Source organism: Cryptomeria japonica, chromosome 10 (genome assembly GCF_030272615.1).
Source record: "Cryptomeria japonica chromosome 10, Sugi_1.0, whole genome shotgun sequence".
Taxonomy (NCBI): Eukaryota; Viridiplantae; Streptophyta; class Pinopsida; order Cupressales; family Cupressaceae; genus Cryptomeria; species Cryptomeria japonica.
In genome coordinates, this window is record NC_081414.1 from 8,639,454 (window position 1) to 8,656,652 (window position 17,199).

General features: G+C 33.7%; 1 protein-coding gene across 1 annotated transcript; it reads left to right on the forward strand.

Moving 5' to 3' along the window:
• Positions 1 to 2,917: 2,917 nt before the first annotated feature.
• On the forward strand, positions 2,918 to 5,353 carry LOC131069387 (two-component response regulator ORR26). The gene is made up of 6 exons (XM_058004776.2): positions 2,918 to 3,145; positions 3,243 to 3,319; positions 3,584 to 3,620; positions 4,190 to 4,316; positions 4,421 to 4,619; positions 4,727 to 5,353. Exons 1-6 carry the CDS (start codon positions 3,046 to 3,048, stop codon positions 5,078 to 5,080), a joined length of 894 nt encoding a protein of 297 aa, XP_057860759.2. The 5' UTR covers positions 2,918 to 3,045; the 3' UTR covers positions 5,081 to 5,353.
• The last annotated feature ends 11,846 nt before the right edge of the window (positions 5,354 to 17,199 follow it).

The window sequence follows — 17,199 nt, forward strand, 5'->3', positions numbered from 1 at the left end:
GTTGGGTTAACCTTATGTCTTAGATGGGATATACATACTTGAAACCAGACCAAAGTCCTAGACGAGATGTTTCATTATTGAAACAACATTTTCAATTGCATGACTTATATACAGGTTGTTGTATGCTCAAAACCAGATCAAAGTCTTAGACAAGATACTTAAATCCAAGAATTGGACAACGATATATATAGTAGGATGAGTTGACTGGCATAACACAACTTTCTAGACCTTTCAACTCTTCATTTTTTCAACTTCAGGTTGTTGAATGCTCAAAACCATATCAAAGCCTTAGATAAGATGCCTAACTCTAGGAATTGGACAACAATATTTATAGTAGGATGAGTTGAATAGCATAACACAAATTTCTAGACCTTTCAACTCTTCTTTTTTTCAACTTCTTTAAGGTAGGTTTACTAGCTTAAAACATCTTGCTAAACCTTTCAACCCTCCTTGTGATACATTTTTAGGACGAGTAGAACTAGCATAACACAACTTGGTAGACTTTTCTAACTCTTCCTTCCTACATAGATCACACAACATAACACAACTTCTCCCATGAAAATTCATGTTTTTGTGAATAATCTAGCATAATACATCTTTCTAGTTTGTGGAATCCACATTCTCTTTTTCTCTCTCTCATGGATCACCTAGAATTACACAACTTGCTAGGCTATGGAGTCCATGTTTTGTTCTTTCTTCTCCCCATGAGATCATAGCTTTGCTAGTTGTTGGATCATGGTTTATCACTTGATGCATGCTCTAATTCTTTCCATGCGACCACTTATGTTCTTGTAATAGCATTCTGAGAATGAGATTAGTAGCTAAGACATTTTGACTATTGAGGTCTCTTCAACTAGTTGACTTGGAGCCTTTTCTTTTAGTACTAACCCCTCTATTATGTGTCTTTTGACTTTGTTTGTCTTTGTTTTGATTTTTTGTCTATGTATTGTTTTGTGTATCCTTGCATGTGAATGTGGGAGTTAAGATGCTAAGATTAGGGGATTGATTCCTCAAAATTAGTGTTGTCTTATTTCTTTGTGATCTCACTCCTAGTTGCTCATAGACCTATCCCTCTCTCTTCCTCATCTTTTTACTTTGCTGTGAGTATTTGCATAGGCTCATACTCCCATAAAGTGGGGGCTAAATTTAGTGTTGTAAATTGGTAGCCTTGTACAATTTACACCACCTTTTGTGCCTCTACTTTAGCATGGCCCATCTTAGTACTCCCCTAGGTTCGTTTTGGACCCTTTTTACCTCAAATCTGATGTCACCTAGTTGCATGACTGAGTGGACCCCATCTTGGGACTGTACCCTCCTAATTTCCTACTTGTTTACCCTATTTTGAGAGGACTAGGGCACTTCGAGTGCCCTTGTCTGGACCAAGGCACCTTGAGCACCATGGCTCTCGTTAAACATGCACTAATTCAAATGGGTCAGTGCACTTTTCCTCCCTAATGGATTTTGCCCCCCCTAATTACCCTAGAAACCCTATATAAGAACATTCTTCCTATTTATTTTTAAATAACAACACAACCGAAGCTAAGCATTTTATTCTTCTTAATATACATTAAGTGGTTTTTAGATCTAGATATTAACTAAGTTGAAATTGCATAACACTGATTCATCCCCCCCCCCTCTTAGTGTTCCTTGGATCCTTGATTCCAACACTAGGAACCATGGCAAGAAAATTTGACAAAGTAGATGACGACAATCAAATCTAGCTTGTGAAGGCTTGAAAAGTGGATGATCAGGTCAGCCCACACCTCCGACAAGATATTATGTGTGTCATTTTGATTCAAAAAAGATTCAGTTTGTCTGTAGCTGCCATTTGGAGGATCTGGTCGGTGCACACCTCCTAGTCCCGACAACTCAACCCAAATTTTTTTGTCATAGGTTCTGATATGTTTCTCATCCTCGGATTGAATTTTATAGCTCTACATGACATGTGGAACTTACTATTACTATTATTTTAAAAAATACACATGAAACAAAACATATTTTTCAGGTGTTGCAAGATTGCATGACTCTTGAGATCATGCTATTGCATCAATAGGGAATGAGAATTTGATTTCAAATACAACATCTTAACATAGAAGTTAGCAGTTATTGGACACTATCGTTGGTTCCTAACAACTAATTGGAAGGAATTAGTGAGGGCACAAATTTTATTTAAATTTTGAATGTTCAATAATCATTTTTTTGTACTTACATATCAAACTTGGATTACTTTTGTGTACTTAGATCCATCCTAAAATCAAGAATGAATAATGAATATCAAGACTGGTCAATAAAGATATGCAGAAATGAAATCAAACAAAATTCAAATTATTTGCCAACTTTTAGACAAAAATATACAACTAATAAATACATAAATATAATCATATCAAAATAACTTAAAATAAAGAAAGAAAGAAAGAACCTATCAATTATAGCCAAAACATAACATTTCTTACTTTTGAACTTTAAAAAAGAAAACCATAAATAAAAACACTTATCTCAATATAAAAACAAAAAATTCTTTATAATTAAATCTTTATTTAATTAAAATTAAACTTCTTCCTTTTTTTGAGAATAAAAAGTCCTGTTGTTGATAGAATAATACCCCTCAAACACGTCCCACACGTTGAAAAATGTCAAAACTGTGCCGTAATAGATGGACAAAATTGAAAGGCCGAATTGATGTCAGTCAAACATTTGCCATTTTCTTACACTCTCTTCACACGGCCAACACGTTTTCTTACTTTACTTATCTTCCTCATACGCGCCTTTGGACGTTGGCATTCCATGGGAAGCTTCGCATGCAATAAATTCTCTCCCTTTCCTCCCTTAGATTTTCTTGAAAAGGTTGGAATTGTCGGCATTCCAGATTAAAAAAGACGGCAAAAAAATTCCATCTACGCGTAGACCACACTGCAATTCCTCGAAGCCTGGAAACCTGTTTCATAATCGAATGTCTTCTATATAGATCCATTTCATGCTTATGAACTCTGCAACAAATTTATATATTATATTCTGGTGCTTCTATTTAAGTTATAGATTATAAAAATGAGACAATACGTGCACTCTGAAATCCCTCGTCTTCGCTGGACTTCAGACCTTCATCGATCTTTTATCAATGCAATTCACAGCGTTGGGGGAGAAAAAAGTGAGTGCTCGCCCAACTGGTATTTTACAGTAGATTTTTCTTGTATGGGATGAACTCTTTTGTGTTTAAGTTTTATTTATTCTTTCGCTGTGTACAGAGGCCACACCAAAGCTTATTGTGGAGCTAATGGGTGTAAATGGAGTCGGGATTTCCCATGTCAAAAGCCATCTTCAGGTGCCATTCTCAACATACCATTGTTTATAATTTTTTAGTCAAAATCCATAGTAAAAAAGTGTTTTTGTTTGCTTCTTCTATGTTTGTTTATCATTTCTTTAATTCAGACTTGGCAGCTTAATTTGAAATGTGTGATCTGTGATCTGTGATAACACCATTAGCAATCAGGTGTTTGGCCGAGTAAGAATTTAAAAGAGTCTTCAAATTGTCTGAAAAGGTAGCCTCTCTAAGATGTCTGATCTGTTGATCTGTTTTTATTTACAGATGTATCGAAATAGGAACAAAAGTGAAAATTGTCAAGGTAAGCGAATTGTCACACTGTAATTACAATAAATTATTCTCGTGTTCTTCCAGTTTTATTCAATTTATCTTTAAGATTTTATGATTTATTTATTATTTCGATGATGAATCATAAAATATGATCTGAAATATCATACAATCAAATTCCGAAATTCTACAATCTCCCATCTGCACTCAACCTACCTCTTCTCTCCTCCTTTTCTTCTTTTATCCTGTGTCTTACAATCCTCGAGCTTCTAGGAATTCTTTCTACCTCTTCTCTTACAATCCTCCAGCTTTCTGGAATTCTTTCTACCCTCCAGCTTCTAGGAATTCTTTCTACCTCTTCCTGCTCCTACAATCTCCTGTCTCCTCACATAGGGTATTCCATTCCTCTTCTTACAAAAAGAATCAATATTTTATAGGAAAAATACTGTACATAATTGAAGTTTCTATAGTTCATGAAGATCAATAGTAATTTTGTAGATTTTTCTGTTGATAATTATAATTTTAGAATATTTGGAAGATTTTTTAAAAAATATGTTAAAGTATTGACGTTATTGTTTTGATTTCACATGGAACCCAAATCAGGAAACCACCATGTTGAGAAACATGAGAATAGCAGAAAGCGTTCGAGACATGCAGATGGCAATGCCCGATTAGCAAATTTGGACCAAGAGTTAGAGAAGTATAGGTCCTCCATATACTCACACAAAAGGTAATAAATCAAAATATTTGAGGCTCCTACTGAATATCTTTGTGGGTATTTTTACTATTTTCATTTTCCTAACTGGGTATGTTTCCTGTTTCTGGAAAATGCAGATTGAGGGCATGCAAAGTTCAATCTTCCTTCCCAAAAGAAGAAGCTCTACAACTAAATGATAGAACTTGTGGGCCTTACACTCAAATGACTTCATATAATCAGCAATCTCGGAATCAAAACGATCAAGTGAAGAGAAAATTTTGTGCACAATGGCGTGACAGTAAAAAATATTGCAGACATCCCACATCAGATTCAGTGGTAAATTATCACATTTTCTGTCATTCTTATTTTGTGGGTTATTTATACGGTTTCTCTTTTGATTGTCCTGGTGATTTTGGTTGATGGATCCATTTATATTTCTTCAGAAAAGTGGCATGGAAGATCTAGGGGAACTCTGTCTCAGTCAATACCAATGTTCTCAGAAGATGGAGGAACAAGAAAGACTAATCCCTCTTGAACTGCAATTAAAAGACAGCTTATGTTACCAGCATGGAAAATTTACTTGTGGTACAACCTCCATTTATAACAACAAACAGGAAAGTAGAGCAAGTCCAGAAGAAAAAGACATTTCATGTAGCACCAGCAATGATGCACAATCCGTTTTGATTGATAATGTTTGGAGAGTTGAATCAAAGGACCAAGATGACGCCAGATCTGATAAAAAACCAATGCTTCGAGAGGATGACATCCGATTAGAGTTATCAATTTCAATATCTTGATTGTAATCAGAGTTTCTAGATTGTATCAAAGATAGACTTCGGTTGTAATCAGAGTTTCTAGATTGTATCAAAGATAGACTTCGATTGTAGTCAGAGTTTTTAGTTTTAGTAAACGCTTTAACATGTTAAAATGATGGAGGGTTTAAATCACACACTAAGCTTTGATTTCTAGGCTTAAAAGCATTAAACACTTAAAATTGACTGATATTTTTTATGCTAATATGTTGCTTAGTGTGAATGGTTATATGAATGATTGATTAATTGTGTCTTCAATTTCAATGTCTTAAATTTTTTTTTATGTTCAATAGGTCTGTCTTATTTATTTCTTTTTTCTGTTGATATTCTGAACTCTGATTCCAAACGTCCAAGAAAAAACTCAAACTATTGAACCCAAAACATCTCATGTTAAATAATATTAAATATTAACCTGCTCAACCTTAATGAATCATTTCAGTTAATTTATAGTGATTGAGTATACTATTTTAATTTGTTTATTGACGTCATTTTTCAAATATCATATACATATATGACAATGTTTTAAGAATTCTGGATCATGAGCTCCTAAACAATGTAATGTAATATTTAGCCCTCCATACACTGTTTGCAAAAAGAAATTATTTAGCACAAAACATGTTTCCATACATGCGTGACTAATTTGATGATCTTCATTGCCCTTACATGTAATTGTAAAGCTTTTGATTTGAAATCGTACGAGACTTCTCCCTATACCCACATTTATTTCTGTTTTATGGAAGGAAGTTTTGGGCCTATTTCCCCAAGCAAAAGGGTGAAGGTTTTTGGCAAATTTGAAGTGTTCAAGGAATTTGTGAAAAGTGAAAGTGGGAATAAGATAAAGAGGGTTAGAACATTTACAGTGGGAGAATATATACATATTCAATTCAAATATTTCTTTGAACAATATGGCATTAAGAGAAAAAAGAGTCAATCAATATATACCTTAGTAAAATGGTGTTGTCCAGAACAAGAATAAGATCTTAGTGGTGATAGCATGATGTATCTTATAATCCAAGAATATTCTTTTATTTATTTGGGATGAAGTAGTTAATACAATAGTTCATTTTTTAATAGATTTTCTACAACTTGTTTACAAAATATCATTTCTAATAGAAACTAGGAAAAGTAAGAGACTAAATTAAGCATGTCAGATTATTTGGATGTGAATAGTTTGTGAGGTTTGAGAGAATAAATTTGATAAGAGAAGTTCTAAGTGCATCTTCATTAACTATAATGATTAAAAGAAAGGATACAAATTGTATGATTTTAACTTCGACATGTGTTCACAAGTAGGGATGTTAATTTTAATGATGAGTTGATGGGATGGCAAATTTTCTATAAATATTATCCCACAAATGACAATAAACAATGATGTGTCATATAGTACCTTTGAAACTATTGAAATTTCAAATTTGATTTCAAATGTAGATGAAAAATATAGTCCTCCAATAACATGTTTATTTTCATCAAGACTCCTTTAGTTAATGTTTTTTTTGTTAATTTTGTGATATTGTTGCTCTCGGGCTAGAAAAAACACTTCTCACTTTGCTTTATTATTCATTCTAATTTGAAAGAATAGGGAAACTCTATAATGCAAACATCCTTTAAATGATCTTAGGACAAAACATTCTGCTAAATTTGGGTTCCTTGTAAAAACCCTATCAAAATTTAATTTGGCATAGTCTTTTTTGTATAGTTCTATATTCTAAATATAAATAGTGTTTTAGTTCAAATTCAAATTCTATTTTATATAAATGTCATCCATTAAATTTGAAAACTTTAAAAAGTAATATTTAAATATGTTATGTGATCGTGTATGTAAAAACTAAAATATAGTCACATATATTTTCTTTAAATTAATACAAAGTTAAATAGGATATATTCATCAAAACAAATGCTTCTAATACCAAACAAAAAAAAAGCTTCTAAAGTAATAAAAAATTACTCTTAAATAAATAAAATATATATACACTTGTCAAAGTAAAAGTAAAACAAAATAATCAATAATAAAATGAATAATAAATTTTGAAACAGAAATTTAAAAGTTACATACTTAATATAGTTATTTAAGTCCATAGATTTTTGGTTTGTTGATCAAGTTGAATGGTTCTTAACTAACTCATAGAAATCAAACCTTGCTAATATAATAAAATAAACTAAAATAATTCTTAAGTAAAATAGATACCAACTTTTTTCAATCCATGTACTTTATCCATTCATATATCTACAATAATTTTAATAAATAGTGAATAAAAATAAAATAATTCTTCAAACACTTTTATCTTGCTTGAATTATAAATTTAATATAAACATTTCTATTAAAAAATATATTTATGATATCTATACCAGATATTTAATGCTTAAAATATTTTCTAATTGTTAAAAAAAATTATTTATAAATAAAACATAAAATAGAACACATTGAAAATGTTTAATAGTCAACAAATATTTATTTAAAGACCATAACAATTTGAAATTCCACACCTGTTCACATCATCACAGTCACAAAAATTGTTTGAAATTTGTGCAGGAGCAAGTAGGGATATAATTTAATATATTGGTCTTCTGCTTCTTAACGCTTTCTGTCGGTTTAGATTGTTCATTCTTTCAACAGCGCTGAAATTCAGAACAGACAATATTAGCGATAAGCCTGCGCAGCCACAAAATGGCATTATTCTCACTATAATAAGTTTCAATACGTAAGTAGACCCAGATCTGAAAATTGATGGAATTCTATTCAGATTATATATGTGTAAAAATCAACCTCTGGAAAGCAATAGCATATTTTCCGATGGAGTTGGTAGGGTTTGGAAGATCGTAACCTAACTCTATGCCCACGCCCCACCTCTCTTTGCTTTTCTTTTCGTTGAACAATATCCTCGAAATTTCTGCTGTGAGAAAAGCAACGGAAGTCTCCATATATACTTCCAAAGATCGTACAAAGATTTTTGTTTTGTTTTTGGAATTACTTGAAAATTTATTAGGGAAACAAATTTTGTTATTGTAATGGTTTTTTAGCAACAAAACTTATTGTAGCGGTGTGTGTTAAGGGGTCTGGTTGGGTTAATTCAGCATCAAAAGAGTCAATTGAGGTTGCCTGAGAAAAACTGATGGAGGGATGGTGGAAAATTAATTTTGATGAAGCATCTAAAGGGAACCCTCGGTCGTTAGGTGCGGGTTTCATTGTTCGAGATTGGAATGGGGATGTGTTGGCTCTGGGGGCAAAGAAGTTGGACAAAGGTACTAACATTGTAGTCGAAGCTTTAGTAGCATTAACAACTATTAGAGTACATTTAGAGGGTGACTCCCTAATAATCATTCACGCAATTATGAAGGGGAGAATCGATGCATGGCATCTCCAAAACCCAATTGCCAAAATAATAGAAGAATTAGCATCTTTCGAAGATTTCCGAGTTAGCCATGTCAGGAGATTTGGGAATACGGAAGTTGACACCTTATCTAAATGGGCTCTATTGTTTGGAGGGGTTGGCGAATTAAGGATTGAAGATTTTTTACATATTTCTTTACAGGAGTTTCGTGATTGATTTGGTGGTAGTTTGCACCATTTATTGAGCAAACTTTAAAGACAAACCATAATGACAACATTGTTCAGAGAAGTGATGTGAAGGAGGGTGACGAAGTTAAGAGGACATTCTGCATTTATGGCCGAAATTGTAGTGGCAGTTATTTTTAAATTTTGCATGCCCTCTTTTTTATATGTTTTGATAGACCTTTTCGTATTGGAGAAGCTTGTGAGAAGGTGTGGAGCAGGGTGGTGGCACTATGGCAACAAACAAATCATGGAGGCAAATTTCACTCTGAAGACAAACAAGCAATTATGCCCGTTCTTTTGGGAGGTGATTGAAAGGAGATTGAAGGGAATGCCTATTTTTAAATATGGCAGACTGGTTAAATGTGTGCAGTTGATCTTGGGTAAGGTGTTTGGTGATTTGAGACATAGGTATTGAACAAACATGGATATTTATTCATTAATCATGGCATGGGGACTGGATTTGGGTGAGTCGGAGTGAACGGTGTAATGGGTTATGGAGTCAATTGTGCACAAAGATTTTCTAGAAGGAATGGACTCAATTTTGGAGTGGGCGATTCCGGGTGAAGGGTTTGATGTTCGTGAGGGAATAGAAAATGTTTACCATGAGTGTTTTGAGAAATGCATTCCCTTTGTACGCTAGATGAAGGGGTATTTCAAAGCACATTGTAGAGAGGAAGCCAAACATGGGTGGGAAGCACTGAAAGTCTTGTACAATTGATGGAAGTGGATGCATTGATTGAGCAAGCAAAGGCAGAAGCAGAGGGTTTGGGTCACAAAGAGCTTCGACAATGGAAGAGGAAGAGGGTGAGCGAGTAGACAAATGACGTAGAACCGGGGAGCTTGCATGGTGCAATTTAATGCTTCTCCCTACCCTGCAATGAAATTTTCAGAGTTTTGTTGTTGTTTCTTGCATCTTGGGGGCTAAGCCCTATTTTGTTTCTAGTTTTAGTTTTTAGTCTACTAGTGTAGGATGATGATTAATAGCTCTTTGCTTTTGTAAAAAACTGCAAATTGTTTCCTGAAGCAATTTTTTGAGCTCAACAAAGATGTAATGGGTTTTGGCATGGGATGTGCTTGTTTGATGGCCAAACATGGACAGATGGTGTTGTTTTTGGTGGTTTCTAGGTGGTTCTCGATGATTCGAAGGATATCTTAATATTCTAATGTATTTTATTTTTGAAAATGAATAAAATGAAATCTAATTACTGAGCAAACAAAAAAACTTATTGTAACGGTGAATTTTCTTTTCATTTCAATTTTTTAGGTTTTTTAAAATATTGAACACAGTAAATAATTAATACAATAGAGAAAGCTATCAAAGCTACTTGGAGATGACTGTCCAATCAAACATCAGTCGCAAGGTTGTAAGAAAGAACCTAAGCTGAATAAAACTCTTAAAATGACTTAGCTAGTTGAACAAATATATAATCAAAATTCAACCACAAGACTACTAGAAAGAATCAGAAGTTACATAAGTTGTGTAAAACTTTTACAATGGATTTTATTGTTATCAAGCTGAAACTTGATTATGTTAGACAATTCAAATAACTGGAAGACAACTGAGAGGGGAGGGGGGGTTGAATCAGTCGTCATCAAATTACTAGAACCTTAAGTAAGTAATTAAAACTTTAATACCGAAACCCAAAAGATCAATACCGGAATTTACATAAACCAAATACCGAAATAGCAGCTATATCAATTAAGCACAAGCAATAATCAGAGAATAAATACCATCCATATGACACCAAGATTTATACATGGAAAACCCAGTACAGGGAAAAACCACGATGGGAAGCCTACCCACAGTCAAATAATATTTCTGCAGTAAGTATGTGATTACAATTGAGGGGCTTGCACTTGCAGGAAGGCCAACAACCTAGAGCCTAGAGCACACTGCTCGTCACAAAAGGAGTCTCACTGGCTACATAGAAATATAGACTACAATCTAAAAGAATGAATGAACAACAAAGATAGTATCTCCCATTCCTAAGTACAGTTCCAGTTAAGCTCAATATCGGAGGACTAAATCCTCTTACATAAACCCAACTCGATCACCAATGATCGGCCAAATCCTCTGCCTGAATAATAATTACATTATTCGCTCCTATTACATATCCATAATCTTTTCCTATATTCCCATACCATATCATATGATCTACAATGAGATCTTACATCATATATATACAAACCCTCGACCACAAACAAATAAGGTTGGCCACCAGACAATAAAACAATTACATAATTACAAAACATGTCGTCCTAAGACCATACAAATAATATCCAACCCATAAGACATCTTGGAAACACATCGAGAAGTCCAATCCACACGTTACATTAAGCCGGTCCATAACCTCAATAAACCGGGACCCAATTTAGGTCCACACACGCTAAAGCAATAATCCCAATCAACTAAGTCTCGAGCTTGATCACCATCAGCATCCTGAATCTCCACTAGAAGCCACACCAACACCACTTATGCATAACATCGAAGATCTTCAATAAAGCTCTGCCAGTGAAACCCTCGCCAGAACAACAAACCAATCTTAATAGCATACAGGATAGCATCGGATCGCCAAATCAAAACCAACTAACTGAACATGAATTTGAGTAGCATGAATAAGCCAGTTCCAAAACCAAAACATATCGGATCATACCGGATCCAATCCAACCAGAAACCAAACAACCTACCTAGACCAGAAGGATGTCGGTAAACAACCAAAACAACTAGTGTTGACATCGATGACAAAACATCAATGCAACACATAATCATTTCCTCTAAATGGCCAATAGATTAATTGCTCTCTAATTTGTTATAGTTGGACCATAACCTTCATATTCCACTTACATAAGGCTTGACTCTGTGAAAAAAGAAAAATTGCCCAAAGAAATATGCCAAAGTAAAGCCTTAAACAACAAACTACAAGTTACCTTTTGTAAGCTGTTAGAAAATATATCAACACATCTATTCTTCATACATTGTCATGAGATATGGGTTTGTATGAATCATTACTTAGGATATTTGACTAAAAATTTATTGTCACCAAAGATGGTTTTGTATGAATCATTACTTGAAATATTTGACTAAAAAATTTTATTGTCATGAGAGATAGGTTTGTATGAACCATTACTTCATATTTTGACTAACAATTTTATTGTCATGAGAAATGAGTTGCTATGAGTCATTTCTTGAAATATTTAACTAAAAAACTTTATTGTCATGGAGATGGATTTGCATGACTCATGAAATATTTGACTAAATATTATATAGTTGACCTCCCATAGAAAATTATAGCAATTCTTTCATATTGTTCATCTACATATACAAATTTTTACACATTTACATCATGCATTATTCATATACATCCACATTGTAACATTTTCACTTCTATTAACTCGATGAAATTTCAAAGTTTAAACTCAAATTTTGGTCAATTTCTACTTATTCATTTTTTATCTAGTGTAGACATCTAGAAATGACCAACACATTTCTATCTTCTTATTTCATCATTTTCTCATGAGTTATTCCATGAATAATAATTAAATAATTAATTATTTAATGATGCTAACATGTTTCTTTTCATCAATAATAACTAAATATTTTTTACTATTTAATTAAATTTATTTTTATTATATCCATATTAGTTAAATATTTTTTTTATTTATTCAATTAATTCATTATTTTTCCTCCATTTTAATTATTTAATTTATTTGCACATTATTTCTTTTGGTCCATAACAAATAAATATTATTTTAAAATTATCTAATCAGCTAAAACTTCTCTAATGATTAGAGCAATTTATTTAATATATCATTTTATACAAAAATAAATAAACTAATAATTTATTTATTTATTAGATTAATTAGAATGCTTTATCTAATTATTTATTTATTAGGTCCTTTAATTTCTTTCTCACTTAAGCTAAACTTAGGTGCTTTTTCCTTTTATTAAATTAGGCTAATAATAGCCAAAGTTGTCTCATTCATTATGATTGTGGCACTTGGTGCATGCTAATTTTATCTATCATTAGGGTTTTACATCTAGGGTTTAATTCCTTATTTTATAAAGATTCATTCATTCATTGTAATTGTATCTCCAATATTGTGTGTGCAATCAATAGAAGATTCTCAGGTTGTTATTGAACATATTATCTTTGCTTGATCTCTTTTGTTCGACAGGTGTTTTTTTCTTGTGGATGATTATTGATTCCTATGGTTGTAATCATCAACTTCTACATGGTTTTAGAGCATCAAATATGTCAAGTTCCTATCAACATGCTTAAGGGATTCAACCTTGAGTGATATTTCTCTGCACATTGGGCTCAAACAGAGGTTGTCATTATGTTCACAATGTCCCAAAATCCTAAGATCGATTATCATTTACACCTGTGTTGGCCTGTACCTGCATTGAAAAAAATCCCAAAAAAATCATTTGAATTTTTTAGATTTATCTCACATTCATTTAAAAAACATTGCAAAATATTTTTTTATTGCAAAAAAAGGGGTTTTAAAAAATTGGTCAAAGGTTTTATTAAGCTTGCGTAGGTGTTGTACTTATGTACCTTAATAGGTTGTCCCTTGTATTTACACAGGGACCAAGGAAATATTCCCTTAGCATATTCAAGCAACCCCCTTTTTTTTAGTTTTTTATTAACCAAAATATTTTGACAATCAAAAAGCATATTTCCTGCTCTTTTTTAGGCAAGAGTGCAATTTTTTTTTCTAGTGAAAGGAATATTTCTAGTATACGCTACTAACATCATGTTGACATCATCATATAGATGCCACCTAAGCACCCTTCTTGTCTTCAGTTGTCAAATTGACCTACCTTCGGTTTTTTGGCCATAAGTTCATCATATGAGCTCAAAATCACACAAACAAGATATCGTTAGAAAGTTGGTTCTAGCACCAATCCAGATTTGTAGGTAGTTTTTTCAATTTTTTCTTTAATTTCTTAGCAGGACTCCAAATTCATCCTTCATTTTTACACCTCTGGGGTCATATCTTGCACATCTAAACTTCATTTTTCAAAAAATACACTACAAAATCCTATATTGTACTCCCTTACAATTTGGACCATATTTGGGTCCTCACATTAGCGTTTGTGCCCCTAGGCCTGATGAGGACTTGATTCTACTCATGTCATGCAAATTTGACTTCATATTGATCTCATGCATCATTCAAATCCTTTATCCTAGCCCTAAAATTGTGTAGGATCAGGGCATGGCACCTTGGTCCCCAATAGGACCAGAGCATGGAACCCTGGTCCTCCCAATTAGGACCCTACTTTGAGCCCCTTGGCTATTTCAAAAATTGAGTGGAAAATCCAGCCTCGTGTCGCTTGCGCGAGAAAATTAATATGTTTTTTGACTAGCAAGTATAAAAGGAGGCTTTTCGCTCTCATTTTGAGGAGAGACATTCAATCTGGCAATCATATTGGTCAATCAATTCAACTAATAAAGCATTCAAATTCAAGTGACCAAGCAATCAGTCTTCCTTCAAGCATTGGAGCAGTAATAAGGTCAAGATTCAAGCATTGGAGTTGACATTCATGTTCCATGTTGTTGAAGACTTTATGAAACCCTAATTCCATGTGGAGACAAACAAAACTTCACAAGGAGGTATATCATTTGTGTTTTCAGACATTATTCAACATCTCTCTCAAAAGGAATATTTCCATTATTGCAATTTAATTATCTTTCATTTCTATTTCACGATTAATTCAAAATTGGGGTTTGACTTAGGCAAATCCCCATTCCCAACCTATTTCCCCTTCTTTTTGTGTGCAGGAAAAAAGTATGGAGCTGCGATCTTTAGAATAAGCATTATTTATAGTGACGAATCCATCCTCCATTGGAGTGCGAAAATTTTGGAGGACCAGGGCGACCGACACCACGGTGCCAACATTTTAGGGACTCTTTCAAGAAGAAGATCCAAATCTTCTTACATTTCTCAGATCTAGGTTTGTGGCTCAATCCTGCAACTGTAGCTCATTGTTTATGCATTTTTACTTCAATTTCCAGCACTTTTACCCTAATTTTAGTAATTCAATTTACAAAAGAGGGTTTATTAATTCACATCATAAAAAACCCCAATCCAATCAAAATTCTTAGTCCTAATCCTTATTGGTTTGTGACAAGATCTATTGGATTGGAACCCTCTTTTAAATGTGATGGTCCCTAAGCAATAAAATTAGCTATTCCTTCCTTCTATGGTGGGAACCCTAATTTTTCACCATTACATAGACATCATTGAAAAGCTGAAGGAATTCTCTATCTAGATCTCAGTTCTATATTTTTTTAGGCAAAAGTGGCAAGCCACTAGAATATATATATATATATATATATATATATATATATTACAAAAACCTAGTTCAGAAGAGCATATCGACCAGAAAGAACCAAGAAGAAAACCTCCTGTTATAGGTCAAAAATATAATATGATCAGCTTTACTATATCATCGTATGGAATTTTACAACATTACAATAAACAACATATGAGGAGCATGTTCAAACAAAAGTTTGTAAGTTCCATGCTTGCCAGAAAGAGCCAACATGGAACCACATCCTCAGTATGCATTATTCCCATTAGGTCAACATGGGTCAGCTTCAGTCTATGCCCAATGGATACTTTTCAGGTTACTAATCTTTTCGGGCTCCAAGTTTTTTATTAGGTTGACCGGTCGTGGTGGTCAAATCACTTAAGTTATACTAGCATGAGGGTTCCCTGTCATTGGCGGGTCGGTCTCCATGTTTGTTTTTATTGGCTGGCAGTGTTCCTTATCGCATTGTCGCATCAAAAAGGAACACTTCTATTCTTTATTTCCCCATTCTAACTATTCCACTTTCGTGTGATTGTGTGATAAGCGATGCTTCTAGTTGAAGGCCCTTTCTTTTTTATCGCTTTGTCACACTAAACCAGAACACTTTCTCTTTTGTTCCCTATTTCTATCTTCCATTTTCGTGTGACTGTGATATGCGATGGTGAGAGGGGATGAGATCCCGTGGTTGGGAGATTTCGACTTTTGTTCCTTTTGGTGACTATTCCATTTTCGCGTGACTACGCGATATGCGATGGTGGGACCCGGCCTGCGGATAAGTGAAGAAGGTCCTTTACAGTAAGGTTTTCAATGGCGACATGAAGGAAAAGGGTATCTTGGAGAAATGCCATGTCTTTCCGAAAGGGGCATTGAGGGTATCGCATGACACATCTAAGACAAAAAAGGGAGTCACACCTAAAACTCCCAAACATAAAGATTTTTGCATTTTTCAATCTTCAACCAACATAGGTCAAACCCGATGGATGAAACACACTATGAGATCAATGTAAATAACTATCATGATTATCTTCCATCCGATGAATGATGTGCCTTTCAACTTATATTAATTTTTCCATGTTGGGATAATTTTCAAATTTAAAGTTGTCATCCAATGTGTCTATTTCCTTATTATCTCCCCCAAGGAGATCAACACGCTTGTTTCCATCTCTATATGTATGGGATAAAATGTACCCTTCAAACATATAAAAAATATCCCATGTCTATTGTAAAATATATTTGATGTGCAAGTTACAACTTCTCCTATTTCTACATGCATTGATTATGATAAATGAATCTCCTTCTACATGTAGTTTTCTATAGCCCATTTTTTTAGCTATTAGTATACCTTGCAATAATGCACATGATTCGGCTATGTTGTTAGTCCCATGTGGAAGAGAGAATGATTTCCCTGATAGTAATTCATGTGATTGATCCCTTACGGAACTACCTACACCAAAATCTTATGGGTTTCCTCTTGACACTCCATCAAAATTCATTTTGACAAATTGACCCGACAGAGGATGCCACATAATTTGGTTCCCATCAATTTTTTTCTTAAAAGGAAGATGTTGACTGTCATTGAATGGTAACAAAATTGATGTCCAATTTTTCATAATAAGATCATCCCATGAAGTAAAAAAGGAGTTGCAATACTTATTCTTTTGGACATATGAGTTCACAACTTCAGAGATAGACTTATCAATAATATCTTGTACTTTCTCAATAGGCAAGGCTTCTTTTCTAAAAATTTATTTGTTTCATTCCCATCAAAGTGACCATAACACCATCGCCGGAGTTATCCTCCATATACAGGTAAAGAGTGCAGCCTTATACAAGAAAGGTCGGGATTGTAACCATTCCCAAAGTGAGTTGGTAATCGGTGTAAACAAATTAAGCTTTGCCATGACATAGTTCCAACACTTTATAGAAAATGGACATTGGATGAAGAGATGGTCCACTGCCTCAAATTCATTTTCACAACGCATACATTTGAATTGTTCAGCAATATTAAGCTTTAACATCCTATCACTGGTGAGGATTCTATTTTGGAGGGATAGCCATGGAAAGATCCCTGCTTTAGGCATGATCATATTGTTCCAGCAAAATGAATAAGCCTTTTCTGAAGGCTGTCAATTCCATGTACTCTGAATGGACATATATCCCTGCTTTACTAAAAAGAACTTGTCCTTGGATGGAGTCCAAATGATCGCATCTGATTTGTTTTTGATGTAAACT